The sequence below is a fragment of the Harmonia axyridis genome, chromosome 4 (assembly GCF_914767665.1).
Source record: "Harmonia axyridis chromosome 4, icHarAxyr1.1, whole genome shotgun sequence".
In the NCBI taxonomy this organism is placed as follows: Eukaryota; Metazoa; Arthropoda; class Insecta; order Coleoptera; family Coccinellidae; genus Harmonia; species Harmonia axyridis.
Window position 1 is genome coordinate 20,159,669 of NC_059504.1, and position 20,752 is coordinate 20,180,420.

Below are 20,752 nucleotides of genomic sequence, written 5' to 3' on the forward strand. Positions count from 1 at the left end.
ATATAAAATCATTTTTGCTGTTGAATCAGGAAGTATCAGATGTTCCTTGACATCTGGACAATAAAACCATAGAATAAAATTGATAACAAAATAACCTACAAATTCGTAGATGTAAATAAACTCAAAAATTCAAGAAGATTTTGTTGTTATGAATTGATATTTTAGTTAAGAATTTAAGAAAAAACAATTCAATATGTCTTCAGCTTCCGAGAGTGGCTCGGACAGAAGTAGTAGAAGCAGAAGTGGTAGTCCAATATCTAATCATGGGCCAGCTCCAACACCGGGTCATAATTTAGAATCCCCAGAATATGACAAGTCGCATAGTGATCGATCTAGGTCTCCATCTGTGGAGTCTAATAGATCGGGTGGTAGTGGTTCACAAAGATCTCATTCTCCCCAGAGTCCCAATTCGCAAGTATCACAAAGCCCGGCCAGATCTAGAAAATCAAGATCAAGAAGTATTCAGTCCAATAGAAGCGGATCTCAAAGATCTAATAGTGCCGGTTCAGTTTCTCAGAGAAGTCATAGCTCAGGTTCACATGTATCCGGTGAGTATCACAAAAAAAAAAAAAAATTATATAATGTTTCGTCTTACAGCTTTTTTATGTATGTATTCTTAAAGTAAATTTTATCTTGGGGAGTTAATGTCGTCTACAATTTCTCCACTAAAATGAAGGGGGAATACTTCAAAATAAATGAACCATAATTGTTATTTATTTATTTATTTATATATTAATAATGTAATATGTGAAGTATGTAATGAAGAACTGAATATTTTTATTTTCATAGGAAGTCAAACATCTAGACCTGCTTCTGTTCAGTCAAATAAATCTGGATCTCCCCACTCCAATAGATCTGGATCAGCTCATTCCAATAGATCTGGATCAGCTCATTCTAATAAATCAGGATCACCACACTCAAATAGATCAGGTTCTGTTCATTCAAATAGGTCTGGATCAGTTCGTTCAAATAGATCAGGATCGGCACACTCTAACAGGTCTGGGTCAGCAGCATCTGTGAGATCAGCTTCACAAGAATCAAATAAATCTAATCAGCGATCTAGATCCGGTTCAGTTGCATCGAACAAATCAGCCGAAAGATCGAGGTCTAATTCTCCAGCTTCAAATAAATCTGAACAGGGATCTAGGCCTGGATCTAAAGCTTCAAATAAATCTGGCCAACGGTCAAGGTCTGGTTCTCGCGAATCAAACAAATCTGTTCATAAGTCGAGGTGAGCATTTCTGCCAGTCATTTGCATTTGGTTGAGAAAAAATCTTTTAACCTCAAAATCACCAGGCTAATTTGAAGATCTTTATATTTGGTAGGAAGCTGCCTTTTTTAATTTTAGGATTTAAAGATAATTTCGATTTTTGTATCATTATATTGTAGGCAAAATATTCTTCAATTATTTTCATGATTCTATAGGTCACAATCTGTTGAATCAAAAGGTAGCAGGTCAAGGTCTGGTTCATCTGCATCAAAAAGGTCAGGCTCTTCAGGATCAGGAAAATCAAATAAATCGAGGTCAAGATCCAAAAGTAATGCTTCTTCAAGGTCTGGATCAGCTGGCTCACAAAAAAGTAAAAAATCAAATAGATCTCGGTCAAGGTAAGATTTTTTATATATTTATTATAAGTTCTATATTAACATATTCATAAAGGGTGTCTACCATCTGTCGCAACAAGTTATGTCTTCGTTTTCAGTTGAAGAAATTAGTTAATAAGTCCTGTTCGTGAAAATATGTATTTCTTCTTGAAAGCTGATGATGAAATGTTTGTTGCCACATTCACCTCTATCATTGAATTTGAAATTCAATCAAACTTTTAAACTATTTCAGAGATTTTTATATTTTTCATAATTTTCAGATCTTCTTCTAAATCTGGTAGAAGCAGGTCTAACTCTCCGAATAATTTGCAAATAGATGAAGAAGCGATTGTAGAGAAAAGAAAATTGGAGGACGAAGAAGAGGATGAAAATCAGGAACCACCGCTAAAGAAGAAAAGGGTAATTGATTCAGACAGTGAGGCAGAAGAAGAAAAAGATAAAGGTGAATTGAATTATTCAAATACTGCAAAATAATATACATTAAAAAAAAATGATTTTAAAATCAATATATAATTTTTCATAGGTGTCAGTGCAGCTGCAATTTTCGGTGATGATGCTGACGACATTAGTAGTGAAGAAGAAAAAGAAAAGGATACTTCAGATAAAGAGGATGCACCACAGCAAAGATCTGATAATGAAGAGGTATCAGACCAAGAAGCCCAAAAAGAAGATGAAGAGAAAGAAAACGAACCAGAACCTGTTCCTGAAACAAGGATTGATGTGGAAATTCCAAAAATTAGCTGTGATCTAGGAAGAGATATACATTTCGTAAAATTGCCAAACTTTTTATCAGTTGAGACGAGACCATATGATCCTGAAACCTATGAGGATGAAATTGATGAAGAAGAAACTCTTGATGAAGAAGGAAGAGCAAGGTAAAAAAAAGTTTCTATCAGCAGGAATAATACATATTATGAAAGGACAAAAATAAAATTATGTGTTGATCAATACTTCCAATATTCAACTTCAATAGGACTGATTGTATGATTACCTACAGCCTTTGCTCCTACTTTTATGGCATTTTTTGTGTCATTTTGTACCTAACAGTCTATGCTTGAAATGCGCTTGTCTTTGGGTCTATATTTGACGCTTAAGTCGTATGTGAAATTCAATTAAACATTTTTCACCGAAATGTAAAATATCAGGTTGACCAACACAATTTTCTTCTGTTTGACGTGACAATTAGGAAGGAAAGTGTCTCTAGCAGTTATAAGTAATGTCTTTTGAAATTTAATTCCATATTCATGAACAAAACATAAACATAACCTCAAAAATTACTTTGAAATTTTCAGCACTGTAAGTAGACCTGAAACAAGCATCCAAAATGAATAGTGCAATTGTGCAAGATATCTGTCTAAAGACATGAGAATAGTCATCAAAATAGACTGGCATAGTGTAATGTAGGGTCGATGAAAATTTCTTTGTGAAATTAGTGTTTTACAAAATATGCTTAGATGAATTTCAAAATCTGGACACTAAAATTTTGCTTTCAGATTGAAACTTAAGGTAGAAAATACAATAAGATGGCGAGATGTTATGGATAAAGATGGAAATTTCAAAAAAGAATCGAATGCAAGATTTATAAAATGGTCAGATGGATCATATAGCTTGCATTTAGGTTCAGAAATTTTCGATGTCTATAAGCAACCTCTACAGAATGATCATAATCATTTATTCATCCGACAAGGTACCGGTTTACAAGGACAAGCCGTATTCAGGACAAAGCTTAGTTTTAGACCTCATTCAACCGAGAGTTTCACACATAGAAAGATGACTTTGTCACTGGCTGATAGGTCACAGAAGACTTCAGGGATCAAAATATTATCTCAGGTAAAAATTTTAAAGCTTTCCATTCTCTCAATCTTTTTCAGTATATGTATATGTGAGTTTACTCTAATATACTCACTGACAAAGGAACTGTAACACACAGAAGGAGCTGTTCGAATTTAAAATAATTTAATGAAATTCAACATAGATAGTATAAGGAGGAGTAAAGGATTGAATTTGGAGAAAAAAATCGTGAAGGTTTTTTCATGTAAACAATTTTTGTTACGTATTGTGATTGTTTTTTGCAAGTTTTTTAAATTTCAAAATGAACCAGCTGTTCGCGGAGATCCAAAGTTGATATTTAGTTGTTGTTAAAATGCCTGGATCACGTGAACGCGGAATTTGTCGCCAGCTAAGTGAATTTGAAAGAGGTCGAATTATTGGTCTACGGGAGGCAGGGTTGTTATTTCGAGAAATCGCTAACCTTACGAATAGAAATCCAATTACTGTTATGAGATGTTGTTAAGTATGGTTTGATAATGCCCAAAATTGAAGAAGAGTAGGCACCGGACGTCGAAGGGGCACAAATGAAGTTCAAGATCGATGTCTAAAACTTATGGCTATTAGAGACCGATTTGCGACAACTCGATCTTTAACTGATGAGTGGTTAAGAGTACAAGGCCATCCTGTAACTGTCCGAACGGTCTACCGCCGGATAAGGTCTTTTGGACTGCAGCATTATCGACCCCATCTTGTGTTACCTCTGACAGTTGAGCATTGCCGTCAACGATTACAGTGGTGCAGAGAACGTCAACATCGGAATGTGGAATGATATCAGGTCGTCTTTTCTGATTAATCTCGATTCTGCTTGGGTGCACGTGAAGGCCGAAGAAGGGTTAGATGACGTCGGGGAGAAAGACGTGAACCTCAGTTTGATTTTGAGCGTCATGTACACCGGACAGTAGGCGTTATGGTATGGGGTGCTATTGCACATGCTAGTAGGTCACCTTTAGACTTTATTCGAGGTAACATGACAGCGGTGCGTTACCTTTAAGAAATAGTAGAGCCATATGTTCTCCCTCACCTTAAACGGCTCAAGAATCCAATATTTCAGCAAGATAATGCCCGAACTCACTTTGCGAGAGTTAGTTTGAACTTTTTCGAAGCGACCCATGTAAATCTTTTGCAATGGCCGCCCAGATCCCCGATTTTTCGCACATAGAGCATGTTTGGGACATCATGGAAATAAAGCTTCGAAATTTACCCCAGCCCCCACGGACTTTGGCGGCTCTGAGACATTTAGTACAGGTAGCTTGGGATAGTATCCCTCAAGAAGAAATAGATCATCTTATTGCATCAATGCCGAGACGTGTTGGGGGGTGTATAGATTTGAACAAACACATTATTAACAAATTTATCAAAAAAAATTGTAAACCCTTCGTTTTTTTTTCTGCAAATCTATCTATGTTTTACCAAAAATAAATTAAAATTTAAACAGTTCCTTCTGAGACATTAAGTACAGGTAGCTTGGGATAGTATCCCTCAAGAAGAAATAGAAATCTTATTACATCAATGCCGAGATGTGTTGGGGAATGTATAGATTTGGACAAACACATTATTAACAAATTTATTAAAAAAAATTGTAAACCCTTCGTTTTTTTCTGCAAATCTATCTATGTTTTACCAAAAAAAAAATTGAATTCAAACAGTTCCTTCTGGGTGTTGCACTTTCTTTGTCAGTACTTCACCAAAATGAAACTACTTCAGTAATTTATTCAAAGTGACATCTTCTCTATCCTTCGTTATGACGTTCTCATAACATCCATCACTTGTTAGTATATTCATCTGTTCCTCTACTTCACACATCATTATAAATTGTATGAATTTGAAATATATACTTTTAGTGATACTTTTTGGTAGGTTCAAGTTCTCAATAAATTTCTATTTATCCTCCTTACTTCTATTGGTGTTTATGTGAAATTATTATTTTTAATTCTTTTTAAGGTTGGTATTGATCCTGATCAAGATCGATATACAAGATTGAAGAAAGAAGAAGAAAAACTTAGACAGACTGCAAGACCTTCTAAACCAAGAAGGAAAGAAACCTCGCGCTCTCTCAATGCATCTAGGCACGAAGAAGAAGGAAGTGATGATGATGGAGCTATTTCCCTTAATGCCATTAAAAATAAATATAAGCAGGGAGCAGCCAATAATAAAGCTGCAGCTGCTACTATTTATTCTTCAGATGAAGATGGGTCTGATATTGAGGTGAAGTCAAAAAAGCAAAGTAAAGTAATGAATATTGAGGAATCTGATGAAGATTCAAATTGACATAAATTGTAGTTTTAATTTCGAAAAAATTATGTTCTAATGGAATTGAATAAATACCTTTTTAAAAAGTTGAGTTATTTTTGTATATTATGATTTAAAGAAGTGTTCCATAATGGATGAGTCTTTTAGAGTTTCTCATATTTTAAAATTCTTGAAACCAGTCGATTTTATACTGAAGAATTTAATTTGAAGATTCATCAAGTAGGAATTTTATACTTTATAAACTCTTCTAAGTCCACGATTCTTGAGATGACTGAGCATATTACTCAGTTACATAGTTTGATTTAAGTCAAATAAATTTTACTCTAACAATGGTAATGTGTGTAGATAGAAGAAGCTAGAAAAACTTAGAGTAGACTAACTGGTCAACCAGTGCTGCCAACCCACTGAGCTCAAATAGAGGTAGATAGAGGTTCGAAATTTAGGTAGATGTTGCCAAATTTAGGTAGATTATTTTTTCCTTTTTTTTTAGGAGTTTTGAAAGAACTGAGTCCATAGAATTATACTTTATTAATGATAAATATTGATGAATTAATAAAAAATATAAGAATTTACATAATAAAAAAAATTTGAAAAACAAAGAAATATATTTATGTAATAATTTAAAATTTAAATATATATAAAATAATGATAATTTTTCGCAATCACTCTTATAGGTCTGGTTGCTTTTCTTCGGTAATGGACCACGACTTGTTTCTTCGCCTCCACTATCACTGGCACTCATATTTTCCATAAATTCAGCAAAAAACTTACCTATACAAAACGACACCTTTTCTGTTTCGTCAAATTCGCAATATCCCGATTCAGCAATTCTACTAAAACAGCCTGCTTTAAAGAAAGTTCTTCACTACTTGAACACGAAAGAATAAATAGTCTTTCAAATATTTCATTTCAACAGATGTGGATAATTTGCAAGAAAACGCTTGTTGTCCAAAAACTTTTATTATTTTAACACCCAAAAGGGTCTTTCATTGCTTCCCGACAGCAGGCTTCCATGCATTCAGAGGGTCTCATCTTATTCCTTTCGACGATCTTATTTTATTCTGTTTTTTTTTTAAGCATAAGGATCGATTCAATTAATCTGCGAGCAATACGAACCTATCTATTTTTCCTACGTACATGCAACCATATTTTCTATCGCTATTTTTCTATCAAGCAAGTGCGTATTGAGGCGCAGCCATCGTTATTTATTAGTTTATTGCCCATTTCGGCCCTTTCTTTGCATCTGTATGTTTCTGAAACTCCGCCGCTGATATCCGGAGATCTTTGTATCCAATGGCGTGCGTAAAAATTAAGATGTGAAAGCGTTAATAAGGAATAAATTTTTTTCATAGTCACGTTACTGGTAAAACGGTTTGTCGTTGATCTAAAACCGTTAAGTTCACGCGGAGCTGAATTAAGGTAGATCGAGCTCAAAAAAGGTAGATAGGTAGAATAGTTCGAATTTAGGTAGATCTACCTAAATTTAGGTAGGGTTGGCAGCACTGTGGTCAACTGAGGCGATTCAAAGAACGACGATATACCCTTCAGACAACTAGTCCTACGGGACGTGTTCCCACACGTGAAATCGCTGCCTGATTTCTATGATTTTACTATAATGTTTGCTTTTTTGCGGCCCACTATCCTCAACGTTTGAGGTGGTGAATGGAACCTCAACATTGAGAATCAGACTGTCGTCTTCAGCGATTTTTGATTTTACTTTTACTGTGTGAAAGCTAGAACACATATTGTACGTGATTTTTATCTACTCGATGAAACAGTCGCATTTCTGACATGAAGGTCACCGCGATTTTTTGCTTGGCCGTCGCGACAAAAATCGCGTAGTGTGTAACGGGCGTTACAATTCCAGATCTATGAAATTTATTTTTCAATAATGCTCTGTGATGATGACACTGACACTTGACAGCTGATATTCCACTACGTAATTTGTTATTTTCAATTCAACTGTCTTAATTCGTTTACTTCATGAAAGTTTCCACTGTAAACATGGTATATAGTGCTTATTATTTTTATCTGCTTTTTTGAATTTCTAATTCACTAAATCGACGAAGAAATAAATCTGTTTGAATTAGACATTTACTTTATTGTCATAATCAGTGACATCAAGTTCTACGATTTAAAGAAATGTGTTCAGGTCATTTATGGAAATGTGTAGAATAATTTGTGTTAACAAGTGACCCTCTAATCAGTCCTTGATCTTACAGATTTGTGATAACAGCAGCTCGTGTAGTTTTTGAAGGAAACGTGCTTTTGTGTTATTTATAATTATTTTCAACGTTTTCAAATGAGATTTGAAAAATGTTCGGTACAAATATCAAATCACTAAAAGTTAATAAACCAGAACGAGAAACAATTCATTCTGGACATTTTATGGTGTCGCACTTCGAAGCTGAAGAGCAAGATGATGAAGATGAGGTAGCTGTGCCAGTGCCAGAAGAAAATTCAAACACAACTACTATAGTCCCTGTAAAGCAATTTTCTACTGGAGTGAAAGATGTTTTGAAAAACACAACACAACAACATTTGGAAATAGATACCAGTTTATCAAAACTATTTCAATGTATGACACTAGCATACAGGTGAGCCTCCTTTTATATAATCTGTCTTTTAAATAACAAAGTGACAAAGCTCGAGCTGAAAATGTAGGTAACAATGAAAGAATGAAATGATAATGAATGTCAAAATATTTGGAACAATATCCTATCTTGGAATTGCTTTTCAATGAAAAGAAATTACAGCACTCCATGTCAGGAATAATAAGCAAAAAATTCTTATTGAATTAGTTTCAACATAAATTTTGAGTATTTCATTATTCAGGGTGCTAAGAGAGGTGACCCGTGTATACTAAAGGGTTAGTGTTGATTTTGGTGATATCGAATGTCATTTTTCAGCTACTTTTCTTGCAAAATCAAGATTCTTGCTATAGTTGGTTAATTTTAACTTTTTTACTGATTTATGCGAAAGGATACTTGAGACCTTTTTTTTTGTTGCTTCTATTGTTTCCATTGATGAGTTATTCTGGACCATAGGCATTTCTATGCTACAACTTATTCTGATATTGTCATTCATTAATACATCTTAAGTACTTTGTAGTTTAGTTCATGGTATTAGTTTAAGCACTTCACTCTCTCCACATTTTGTTATTCTTTAGTTATCGGAACAAAGGAATGGTTTCAAGGGAATGATATTTCTGTGAATTAATATTTTAAATGATAGAACAGAACTAAATACCAAAATTTTCAATATATGTAATCCTAATGTGCCATCAATTTTGGGAATCGAGGAAATTGCAATTTTGTTTTATCCATAGTTCTAGTGGAAATGTATTTTCTTCTATCTTGTAGAATAATATCACAACTCATCAATAATAGCAGCTTACCAAATGAAAAAAAAAAGATCTTAGATGCAAATTTAGGTTTTTCGTATCAAATGCCAGCTGGTATAGTTAAAACTGTAATCACAGTGATTACATGTATTGAATAATAATGATAAAAAATTTATAATTTCGAAATGATTGGAGTAGGAAATTAAAACAGTGGAAAATATTGTGTTTATTACATTTGTTCATTACTTGAGTCTATGTAGTCAATTTAAAAGATATGAATATTTCAAAATTTACTTCCCTTGATAACTCCAAAAGCTTTCTCGTCTAAATTGTTCAACATAATTGAATTACGGGACATTCAATACACTATAGACATAGCTTTGTAATTTCTGGACTTTTTAGAAACAAAGAAAACCTAGAAGGAAAACTAGGACCCAGGTTTTACCTATCCACATAGGCACAAGAGCATCTACAAAGAAAAAAACGAGGTTAATCAAGCCAGAAATTATATCACTTGAAAGGTTATACCTTGAAAGAAATTAAGTACGAGCAATAAAGGCAAGAAATCAAATGCAAAGGACATAGTTTCAAAAATAATTTCCAAGGACAAAGCTTATGTACTTGACTTTCATATCCTGAGTGATTGATAAAATCGGAAAACAAAACATAGAATCAATGTATCACCACCAAAAACATACATAACCTGAAATCTTAAGTAATAAGAAGGGCTAAGAATGAAATTCGCCCTCTTTTTAAGGATGGCGTTTATATTATGATACCTTGTGACCTTGGAAAAGTTTACATCCAGACGGTAAAATGAAGCATATCATCCCTAATTCAAGAACACGAACAGTGTTGCCTGTTGAATCAAACCATAGACATTACTCCTTATAGTAAAATATCAAATAGATTAGTTCTTACCGGCTGAACATGCTTCAATAAGCAGACACAACATCTTGTTCTCAAATATAGAAATTTTCTCAAGCATCAAGAGCTGTTACCCATGGATGAATATAGGAGATATCGAAATATACAAGTATTACAATAACATCAACAGGATATGAGACAGCAATCGTTTATAGCGTCTGCTTACCAGCAATAGATCACAACCAAACGAAACCAGCCAAAAGTGACGAGATAGACTAATTCCTGTTAGTTCTAATAGATCTAAGACCGATAAACACACAGATCGACAGACAAAAAAACCATTGTTCAGAAGTTGTCAAAAGAAAATATGGCGAAGCCAATGAAAAAGTGCATATGTTTCTTCAATCCACCAAGTGCAAACGCAGATTAGTGTTTGTCAATGTCCTAGACACGGGGTAAAATTTGTAGGTACTATAGATTTTATGGGAAGGAAGCGGGAATAATATCGAGGACATCAACCGCAATATTAGGGCAGATTTATCGACTTTGCAAACGTTCACGAAATCCAGAACACCATGATGTCAAGCAAAGTGAAAATGGCACCAGGAACGGACGGCATCACTAACTTGACGTTGCGAAACCTCCCTCGGAAAGACTTATTGAATGCTATGCTATGACTAAGGCACTTCCCTAAGGAATGGAAGAAAGCCCACGTAGTTTCATTCTACAACGCCGGCAAAGACGCAAAATTCCCGCAGAACTACTGCTCGATTAGCTTCTCTCATGCTAAGGGAAGATAAACGGAAGAGGTCATTCTGAAAAGATGAGGCCATAACTGGTGAAAAGAAGATCATATAGTTGAACCAGTTCGGTTTTCAAAGCCAAAACTCCACTGTGATAAAGTGATCAGACTAGTGGAACAAATCACGGATAGACTAATCTATAAACAAGTCACAGTAGCTGTATTCTTGGACGTGGCCAAAGCGTTCGGTAAAGTATTGCACAAAAGCTTGCGACCAGTTCCCAATCTTCATGGTTCAACTTGTAGCCTTTCACCTGGATTCTCGCAAGTTTAGAGCCAAATTTGACGGATTCAATGTCTTCAGACAGGGCATTCTCAGCGGGAGTCCCACAAGGATCCCTGCTGTCACCGCTATTGTTTACAATTCATTTATCCGTCATGTCGAAAACGGAGAACACCTCAATGGCACGTTATGCTGACGATGCAGCTATTCTTGCCAGCCCGTGTGGTCCCAAAATGTCACCGAAGTACATGCAAGAAGCCATCTTAAGACTTCGATGGGTAATCGAAGTGAATCCTGAGAAGAACGAGTTCTGCCGAAATATCTCCACGGACACGTCTTAATGTTCGGTTGGAGGATCGAATGGAAAAATGAGGTCAAGAATCTGGAAGTTATATTTGACAGAAAGTTCACTTGGAAACAACACGTCACATCAGCTGTGAGTTGTGACGAAGAAAAAGAGAACAGCGGCATCATTGCAAACAAGCTTCTTCTCCATTCTTTTGGTCATTCCCGGCTTGGGGATACGCCGCAAAGTCCCATCTGCAGATACTTGAAGCACCATGATTCATCAGCAACCTAACTGCAAAAAAATCCACGACAATTTAGACAAATTTAGTCCGCTCCAATTCAATAGTGATCAAACATAAAATGAGTCAAGTTTTACAATAAATTAATACGAGTATAGCGACGCACATTAGAATTTCAAAAATACTCAATTTCCAACAATGTACTGAGACGCAATCCAGAGTTCATTAGCCCATATATAAGTTTCTGGTTTTGTGTTACCGGCTCTGGCGTAAAGGTCAATTGACCCTATTACATATCATATCGATTATTCAATGTTTATAGAACATAGGCGATTAATAACTGAAATGTTCGTTAAAATGATGAAAACAACAATTTTCCACTCAAAAAACTTGAACTGGTAAATTCTAGAATCTAGATATTACTTCCAGGTATGATATAATAATCTGAGGGATTTCTATGAAAATGTTTAAAATTTTTGATGACGACACTTTGAAATTATCTCAGAAAGAAATTTAAACTCACTGAAAGCTCCAGTTTACATTTTATTAAATGTGCCAAGTTGGCACAACTGCCGTTGTTCGATAAGTTTTGCTGTTCGATAAGAAAATAGTATATTGTGCAACAAGTGGGGAAAGTCCAACTTTTCTCGCGAGTGTGGAAGTTTGTGGCACGAGCCTGAAAGGCGAGTGCCGCAAACACACGAGCGAGGAAAGGACTTTCTCCACATGTTGCACACTATACTTTTCCTACAACTGCACAAATTTCAATAATTCAAGTAATGGACTTGATTCAAATCAAAATGGCCTTCGCTGACAGTATGTGCTAATTTATTGCGTTTCCATAGAAACGACTCAAAAACCCAATTTCATTGGTCTACCAAGGGAGGTGTGGGCAAAGTGCCGTGGGGAATAATATTTCTCTAATTCTGTGGTTATTCCGTTCATTCTTCCACATCTTGTAGAACAAAATCGTGCGAGAATATATCAGAAACGCACTGTTTTTATGGTTATATTTTATTATTCTATGTTGGCACTCCGAACTTTCCGCAACGGCTTTATCTGTCAATTCATCAATCTGCCTTAAAGAAATCAGTTCTGCCAACCAACATTTTTCAATGCAAAAATCACGAAATTATATTTATGGAAATATTTCATTAATTTCAATGAAAATGCAATGAATTAGAGAAAATAATGTATAATACTCGTACAGAAGGCTCATTCTACCACTCGTTCATTCCAAAACTCGCCACTTCGTGGCTCGTTTTTGAATTTTGAACTCGTGGAAGAATATCAATGCCTTCTGCACTTGTATTATAAATAACTATTCTATGTTGGTACTGCGAACTTTCCGCCACGGCTTTATCTGTCAATTCATCAATTTGCCTTAAAGAAATCAGTTCTGCCAACCAACATTTTTCAATGCAAAAATTACTAAAATATATTTATGGAAATATTTCATTAATTTCAATGAAAATGCAATGAATTAGAGAAAATAATGTAATGTATGATACTCGTACAGAAGGCTCATTCTACCACTCGTTCATTCATTTTGAACTCGTGGAAGAATATCAATGCCTTCTGCACTTGTATTATAAATAACTATTTCCTCAGTATGCGCAATACATAGTTTTGCAATTGAGTAAACTATGCAGAATACGCTACTTTTCATAGCATTTGTTGGAAAACACGATTTTATGATTTGAAATATACTTTATCCAACGAGATTCCAATTTATGAATTCCATCCTTGAAATGAGAATTTGGAAGTATTGCAAAATACGCTTCTACAGCTATTATGACCTCATCATTTGAAGAAAAACGCTTTCCACGCATGACTTTTTTAGGTTTGGAAAAAGGTGGAAGTCGCTAGGGGTAAAATCTGCTGAATACAGTTGATGCTCTTACAAGTCGAACTTTAAATAATGGATTTTAGCCATTTTCAAAATGCTTCTACTAAATCTCGACGATTTTCGAATACGATATCCTGTATTTTTTTTTTTAATTTCTGGTGTTGTTGCTGTTTTGACGTGGTTCATCTTCAAGGCTTGTACGACCACGTTTAAATTCAGCAACCCATATTTCTACTTTTCTACTGTACAAATGAAAAGTCCTTATATACTTTCAACATTCTTTCATAATTTTCATTTATTTCAAACCTCCCAAAAATAACAATTCAATCACTTCACGCTATTTCATTTTTCCATTGTAAAAAACACTGTGACATGTCGATACTAAATAAACGGACAGAAATGAAACTTCACACACTTCTTATGAAGTACATATGTACCAACATAACAAAAAAAAAGATTAGTAGCAACACTCTCTCTTATCGAACCGCAAAATTTATTGAACAACCCTTGTACACTCAAGCAAAGTTTGAGCGTAATTTTTCATTTAGCTTTTTTACAATGCTCAAATTTTTCAGTTCATCTCAAATGTGTTTCGAGATTTTTACATAGAATAACAAAAAAAAAAGAATCTGGCTTGTATTGTTAACGTAATTTTTAATATTCAAACTTCAAAAATTGTTTAATTTTTTCAATTATAAGCTTTTGAAAACTTTTTAGGAAAAAAATAATCTTCCTGGAATTTTCAGTTTTCTTTTTAGTTTTTTTTTCGGGAAGTAAAAGAGTTTTTGCATGAAATATTGTAGAAAAATCGATTGCCATACCGCATTGATACTATGATAATACTTGTGATCTTCAATTTATGTACACATTAGGTTATTCATGTTAAAGAATTTCACATTTCAGGCACAATACAACTTCACTAGGAGTTAGGTGCGATATTTCACATTTGAGTTGTTTTTAAGTTACTATGTAAATATTAGATTGGTTCAATAAAATTCTATTCTATTGATTCTTCTAGTTCGAGTCTACATTCTACATCCATAAATTTTTATAGTATAAATCAAGGAAATTAAAAGAATTCCTTTCTCGAAAACATAACAAAACATAATCATGAAATTGAAAATATATAGGGTGTCTCAAAATACTTCCGAGTTCCTATTAGTCGTATCTGGAGAACGGAGTCTATTTGAAAAATGAAATTTCGGAATATGATATTGTTTGACATTCTTTACCGAGCTGAAATGCTCTTTCAGTTATACAAAGAAGAAAAAAAAATTCTTGATTGTTTCGGTATCTACTTGACGGAAATTAATATGATCAAAAAGTAAAACACTTTATTTCCGCTTTTATTTATTGATTTCTGACGTTAACTTATATACTCCTGATTTCTTGTACTTACTGTTTCTTCATTATTTTTTATTGATTTGCCTAGAGTTTATGGTTTTATATTCATAAAAAACCATAAACTATAGGCAAATCAATAAAAAATAATATTTTATTTATTTATTTTCTTTATTATTTTTTATTGATTTGCCTAGAGTTTATGGTTTTATATTCATAAAAAATCTTGTTCTTACTTACTGATTCTTTATTATTTTTTATTGATTTGCCTAGAGTTTATGGTTTTATATTCATAAAAAACCATAAACTATAGGCAAATCAATAAAAAATAATAAAGAATCAGTAAGTAAGAACAAGAAATCAGGAGTATATAAGTTAACCTGTGGTACATGCCCATGTGTATATGTTGGCCAAACAGATAGAGCATTCGAAAATAGGATCAGAGGACAATGTAATTTGACGAAACAATTGTTGTTAAATCAATAAATATAAGCGGAAATAAAGTGTTTTACTTTTTAATCATAGAAAAAAAAAATTTTTCCGTTTCTGATATGATCGAGTATTCAGAATATCTATCTATTCGACTCGTTGCTTTCGTTGAAATAATTTTCAAAATATCTTTAAAAAACCGAAAAAAAGGGGGCAATATGCGTAGTCACTATTATGTTCGTTATTCTTATTCTCAATATTTTAAGCAGATTCGAAGTTAAAATTGTGGGAATATTGTGCTGCACCTGAATTTTGGAAAACTCGTCACAGGGTGTTTCAAATATTGTGTTAAAAATTGTAATAGGAATTCGCCCATAACTTTTATTTTTCAAATAACCCCTATATTTATAAGATTGAGGACTCTGCGAAGAGAAATAATATTGGTATTCTAACATGTTTATTGTCTTTAATTCAATAATGAGCTATTTAGAATTTTCTGAATTTATGTATTACGTACCTACGGTCAAATTCATAAATTCTAATCCATAACAATAAATCTGTGTTCATAGAAGATAAATTATCCCCAAAATTCACCCCTCGAATTTTTATTTTTAGTCGATAAAGAACATTTTTCGAATTTTTTGAATATTAGATTATTCCTTGCATTATGTATTTCAAAGAAGGTCTACTTTGGAGGCGATGCGTTAAATTAGGAAGGATAATACCCGTTCTGTTTTTCATTAACCAATTCCTGGCAATTTTGATATGATAGTTTATTCCAAATATGAACACTATAGCTTGGTATATTTGTCATTAGAAAATTTCTTGTTTTACCGTTTTCTAATTATTGATTTCATTTTCAGACAAAAATTGACATCACCTAAGTGGAATAGGTTTAGAGGTATAAGACTGCGGTGGAAGGAGAAAATTAGATTAAATAACGTAATATGGAGATGCTGGCATCTTCAATGTAAGTATTAAAACATTTCTTTTCATCCTCACACGATTCACGTTTAGGCGAAGAAAATCGAATTTAGAAACTCAGTTTTTCTTCGGTAAAGGCGAAAATGCAAAGCAGGCGGCTGAAAATGTAAATGGTGTTTATGGTCCTGAATGTCCTAATACTGTAACAGATATTAAGCGCAATTTGGTTTCGTCGATTCCGTTCCGATAATTGGAAGTACAATTGTCGATAAAATCATAGGCATGTCGAGTCCGATCATCATCTAAGCTCTGTTTCGATTGTCCAAGAGCTAAAGATTACAGAAAAAACCATATGTATAAGGCTGGTCTCAAGAAGAAGCTGTATGGGTACACACGAGTTAACTCAATAAAACCTAATAGCGAATCGCAACTGAATCGCAATAAAATCGACTTATTTTTGAAGCGGTTGGTGAGATGTGAATCACTTACGACAACGTCAAGCGAAAACGGTCAAGATAGAAACACGGTGAGCCGCAAACCTAGCTAGGATTCATGGCCAGGGGGGTTTGGTGGGATCGGCAGGGAATTATCTGCTATGAGCTGCTCCCCTTCGGCACAACTGTTAACTCGAACTGTACTATCAACAATGGTACCATCTGAAGGAAGCAATCGCCCAGAAACGGTCAGCTTTGGCTAATAGGAGAGGAATTGTGTTCCATTGGGGACTAGGGCTGGGAATCATGAATGAATGATTTGAATATTCGAATAATCATTGAATAATTATTCGAATAATCATGAATATTCACTGATTAGTTGAATAATCAATGACTACCTTTCTATTCATGAATAATCAGTGAATAGTTGAGTATTCACTGATTATTCAGTGAATAGTTTTCTATTCAGTGAGTAATTGGATATTTATGAAGTTACTAATGAAAGTTTGAATGATCACTTGACTCACTATCCAGGAATGATTAACAAGGTTTTGTGATTCACTACGGACAAATCGTTTTATTAATATTAAAATTACTGGAAATTACATAATATTGAAATTGATAGATACAATTGAATTAAAATTATAAATAAACTCCTGTCAATGTTCGGAATCCAAACAAACAAATTGTCATTCAAATTAGTACGTTGTCGTTGGAGAAATTGGCTAATTTTGATAAATAAGATTATTTGAGGAACGATTTTTCTATTAATTGATAGACAGAAGAAACGAGATTAATGCCGTAAGTTCGAACTTGAGGTTCAAGTAATAAACACGGCTTTTTACAAAATCTGGGGAATGATACAGGATTCAAAGTTACTGGTATTAACCTCGTTCTTTCGGTCTATCAATAAATTTTGCTCAATAAACTTAATAATAATAATAATACTGAAATCGTTCCTCAAATACTCTTATTTATGAAAATAAGCCAATTCCTTCAACGAGACCGTACTAATTTGAATGACAATTTATTTGTTTGGATTCCGAACACTGATAGGAGAACCAAAAATGGCGGTGTGTGACGTCACACTAATAGAGCGTATATGGCTAGAGGCAAAACACCAAAACGATTATACCACGTCGCAAAGGGTATATTCACTCATCAAAACGCTCGGATTTTATTGGTTCATTAAAACATGAGTTCAATCACTGAATATTGACTGAATATTCATTGAATAATCACTGAATAATTATTGAATAATCACTGAATAATCATTGAATAATCAACGAATAGTTTAATATTCATGACTACTCATGAATAATCAAGCATGAATAGTTGTTTGAATGAATTATTCGAATAATCGAATAAATTTATGGATGAATATTCGAATACAAAAAGGCGAAAAAGTCCACGCCCTATTGGGGACCAGGCCACACACATGGATAGTGACAAGCCAGAAATTCCTGGAGCTTGGTTGGAAGGTTCTTATGCACCCACCTTATAGTCTAGACCTGGCACCAAGTGATAACTATCTGTCCCTGTCTATGTCGAACAATTTTGCAGGTGAAAAAATCGACTTTCTCAATTTTTCGCCAATTAGGGACGAGGGCTTCTATGATGGAGGCTTGATGATACAACAAAATGCAATAAATTATTTAACAAAACCTAAATCGGATCATTCTAACTATGGAAATTAATGCCTTGTTGTTCATGCAAAAATAATGTATTTCTTTTTACTACACCTTAAAGTAAGGTACAAGAAGATATATTGCATCTTGACACCCCTTCAACACTTTCTGCAAATAACCGAAAACATAATACATTCTGTGGTTCCGAAGATTATCAGATGAGAAAAATTTATTATTATTATTTAATATACGTAAAAGCTACATAGCTAAATTATTCATACATTACTAAATTTATCGATTAATTTAACCTACTCAACAAATTTTCACCTATCGGATATTTAACAATATATTATATCATCACGAAATTTCGAATTTCTTATTATCATTTCTGATTGTCCGTTCGATCGGCTTGTTTTTTTTTCGAATTATTGAAAGAACAACATTTCATTGAATGGATTTTGTCCATTAACGAACTCAACCGAGATATACGGACCCTGAACCCACCTTAAAAATTTAAAGCTGTTGTGCATTTAATTCGAAAGTTTATTTGGAATTCAGTATTTTTGAATAGAACCATTCATCCAAGATCATTCTTACAGTCATCTGTGCAAAAAAACCCTAAAACCCTACAACCCTAAAACAAACAGAAGAAAAATGGGAAATCCACACATTTTCATTCAGTGTTCAACTCACATTTATTTTGTTTTTTCAAAATATTAGCGAAACAGAAAACACCATACAAAAAGTAAATAAAAATTACATAAATCCATATCTTTTAATTGTTATGAAGCATTATTCGAATCTGAACAAACAATTGTTATATTTCCTAGTAAAGTGTAGTTTTCAGTTCGAGAACAATACAATATTAATAAATCTAAAAAAGCCTGTATATTACTTGTATATTTAAATATTACACCTACGACATTAATAATCCGAAAGTATGGTGAAAATTACATATCAAAGAGATCTGATATTTATGTAAATAGTCTAATGATAATAGCATAAATATTTATTTATGTAAATATTCAATTATTCTGATAATAGAGGGTGTTTATAAAAAGGTGCCCCGTTGCTGCTGCAAAATGAGTGGATTTTGTTCAGTATAGTTATTTATGTATCAAGGTCATTGAGTAGGTGTTTATGTCCCTAAAGCAGTACTTGCAAAGTTGAGGGCTTCTGATCTGAGGGTTTGAAATCGCCCCAGGGCATACAAACTTTTATGTCATAAGAGTTAATTACTACAAAAACTGGTTTGAAGATTCAATTTAATGTTATCATAATAAACATACAGGGTGTCCCAACGAATTTTTTTTTATAGGAAGGAGATGGCAGATCTATTGTAGCTAAAAAGCTTTTTTTGTTCTGTGAACATCCTAGTTGAACTAAACTACATCTAGATAGCCTTCCTATTAAAAAAATATTGGAGGTTGTTGACACCCTCAGGTGGTTGTGTCGGAACAAAGTCGTCATAGGAATTCTTTCTCCCTTTCTCCCAGAGCTTGAAAATAATTTTAGAATTCTTCAAAACTCTCAGATTCTTCAGTTTGGGCGGTTCAATTGTTTGTTTAACATCACCTTTTGACGATGAGTACAGTATTACATTATTTCGTGAATAGTGAACCGATTTTGAAAATTTTAACTGGTTTGTGCACAGAACATAGCAATATTTCGAAAATGAACATTTTCGAAAAACGCACGGTAACTGTAACGGCGATAGCTATGGAGTTGGGGTTTTATGCCAAATTTCATGAAATGAAATAGGACTTTCCATTCAAAAGCGTCCAATTTGGCCCACCCTGTACATAATGTCCGAGGGCCATAAAATATTTAGACTATGCCCAAAGGCATAATGCACTCAATAATGACATTGGTAACTAGCAATGAAATCGAATAACTAACTGATATGAAAAAAATTCGTAATTGTATCCGTATTTCAGGATTAAAGGATGCTGTAAAAAACATTATTCAGTCCAATCTATTCTTATTATCTTCTTATGATTGTTTGAATAATGAATTTAGCATTATTTTTTATGAAAGCGCCAAATTTGAATGACAATCAGAATGAGACATCGGCAACACGATGAAATTATGGCAACATTAGAACGAGTATATATCCTCTTCTTCGTTAATATGATATAGAACAAAATAAGCTTTTATTTATATTTTGAACGATTGAAATAACTGATGATTTGAAACAGGTTTTAATTTTAACATCTAAAAAACTTTAATGTAATGTGCAAAAGGGAACAGCGTGATGTGAATAAGACGCCAAGCTTCTGAGTAATTTAACAGCTATATGACATCTCGCAGTCTTTCATAGCCAGCTATGACCTTGACAAACCCCAAGAAGCAGTTCAATACTTCTAATCCTAAATTGCAACATTATTTATGGGTCTCTCCATGAATTAGAGTAATCTTAAGCTGTAAACTGTTGTCTGGATTCGAATCAATTCTGCCTTCAGATAACTTGGGAATTGCTACCCTTACCCTTATTGTTATTAATATGCCATCTTCTGTTTGCCTTTAAGTTGCTTTTGTTGGGGTAAGGTGAAGTATGTGTGTTTGTCAATTAAATATACAAGCTGCAATTGATAATTACAGACTAAACTTCACGTACCAATGAAAGTGGCAGAAATTGTTGTGATATTTGTGCAGTTGCAATATTTAAGGCTATCACCTACCCTCATATTCGTACTAGTA

General features: G+C 33.7%; 2 protein-coding genes across 8 annotated transcripts in view; both read left to right on the forward strand.

The window, feature by feature from the left end:
• The first annotated feature begins 80 nt into the window (after positions 1–80).
• On the forward strand, positions 81–5,771 carry LOC123678739 (another transcription unit protein-like). The gene is made up of 7 exons (XM_045615900.1): positions 81–548; positions 790–1,231; positions 1,426–1,608; positions 1,866–2,047; positions 2,129–2,480; positions 3,099–3,435; positions 5,377–5,771. Exons 1-7 carry the CDS (start codon positions 194–196, stop codon positions 5,701–5,703), a joined length of 2,178 nt encoding a protein of 725 aa, XP_045471856.1. The 5' UTR covers positions 81–193; the 3' UTR covers positions 5,704–5,771.
• A 1,801-nt stretch (positions 5,772–7,572) lies between these two features.
• Positions 7,573–20,752, forward strand: part of LOC123678738 (carbohydrate-responsive element-binding protein) — a 31,801-nt gene continuing 18,621 nt past the window's right edge. For 6 of the 7 annotated variants that reach the window (XR_006747283.1, XR_006747284.1, XR_006747285.1 and 3 more), the window contains exons 1-2: positions 7,625–8,282; positions 15,930–16,036. Coding sequence is in view for 3 of the 7 variants with exons in the window: in XM_045615898.1 (XP_045471854.1) it covers positions 8,002–8,282; positions 15,930–16,036 (388 nt within the window). In the remaining 4 variants the exon portion in view is untranslated. Of the gene's footprint in view, positions 8,283–15,929; positions 16,037–20,752 lie in introns of all 7 variants that reach the window. The other variant, XM_045615897.1, reaches the window with a different exon arrangement.

Coding starts and splice junctions, on each gene's coding strand:
- LOC123678739 (XM_045615900.1), top strand. CDS start 194: ATGTCTTCAGCTTCCGAGAGTGGCTCGGACAGAAGTAGTAGAAGCAGA. Junction 1,232..1,425: donor AAATCTGTTCATAAGTCGAG/GTGAGCATTTCT, acceptor ATGATTCTATAG/GTCACAATCTGTTGAATCAA. Junction 2,481..3,098: donor GATGAAGAAGGAAGAGCAAG/GTAAAAAAAAGT, acceptor TTTTGCTTTCAG/ATTGAAACTTAAGGTAGAAA.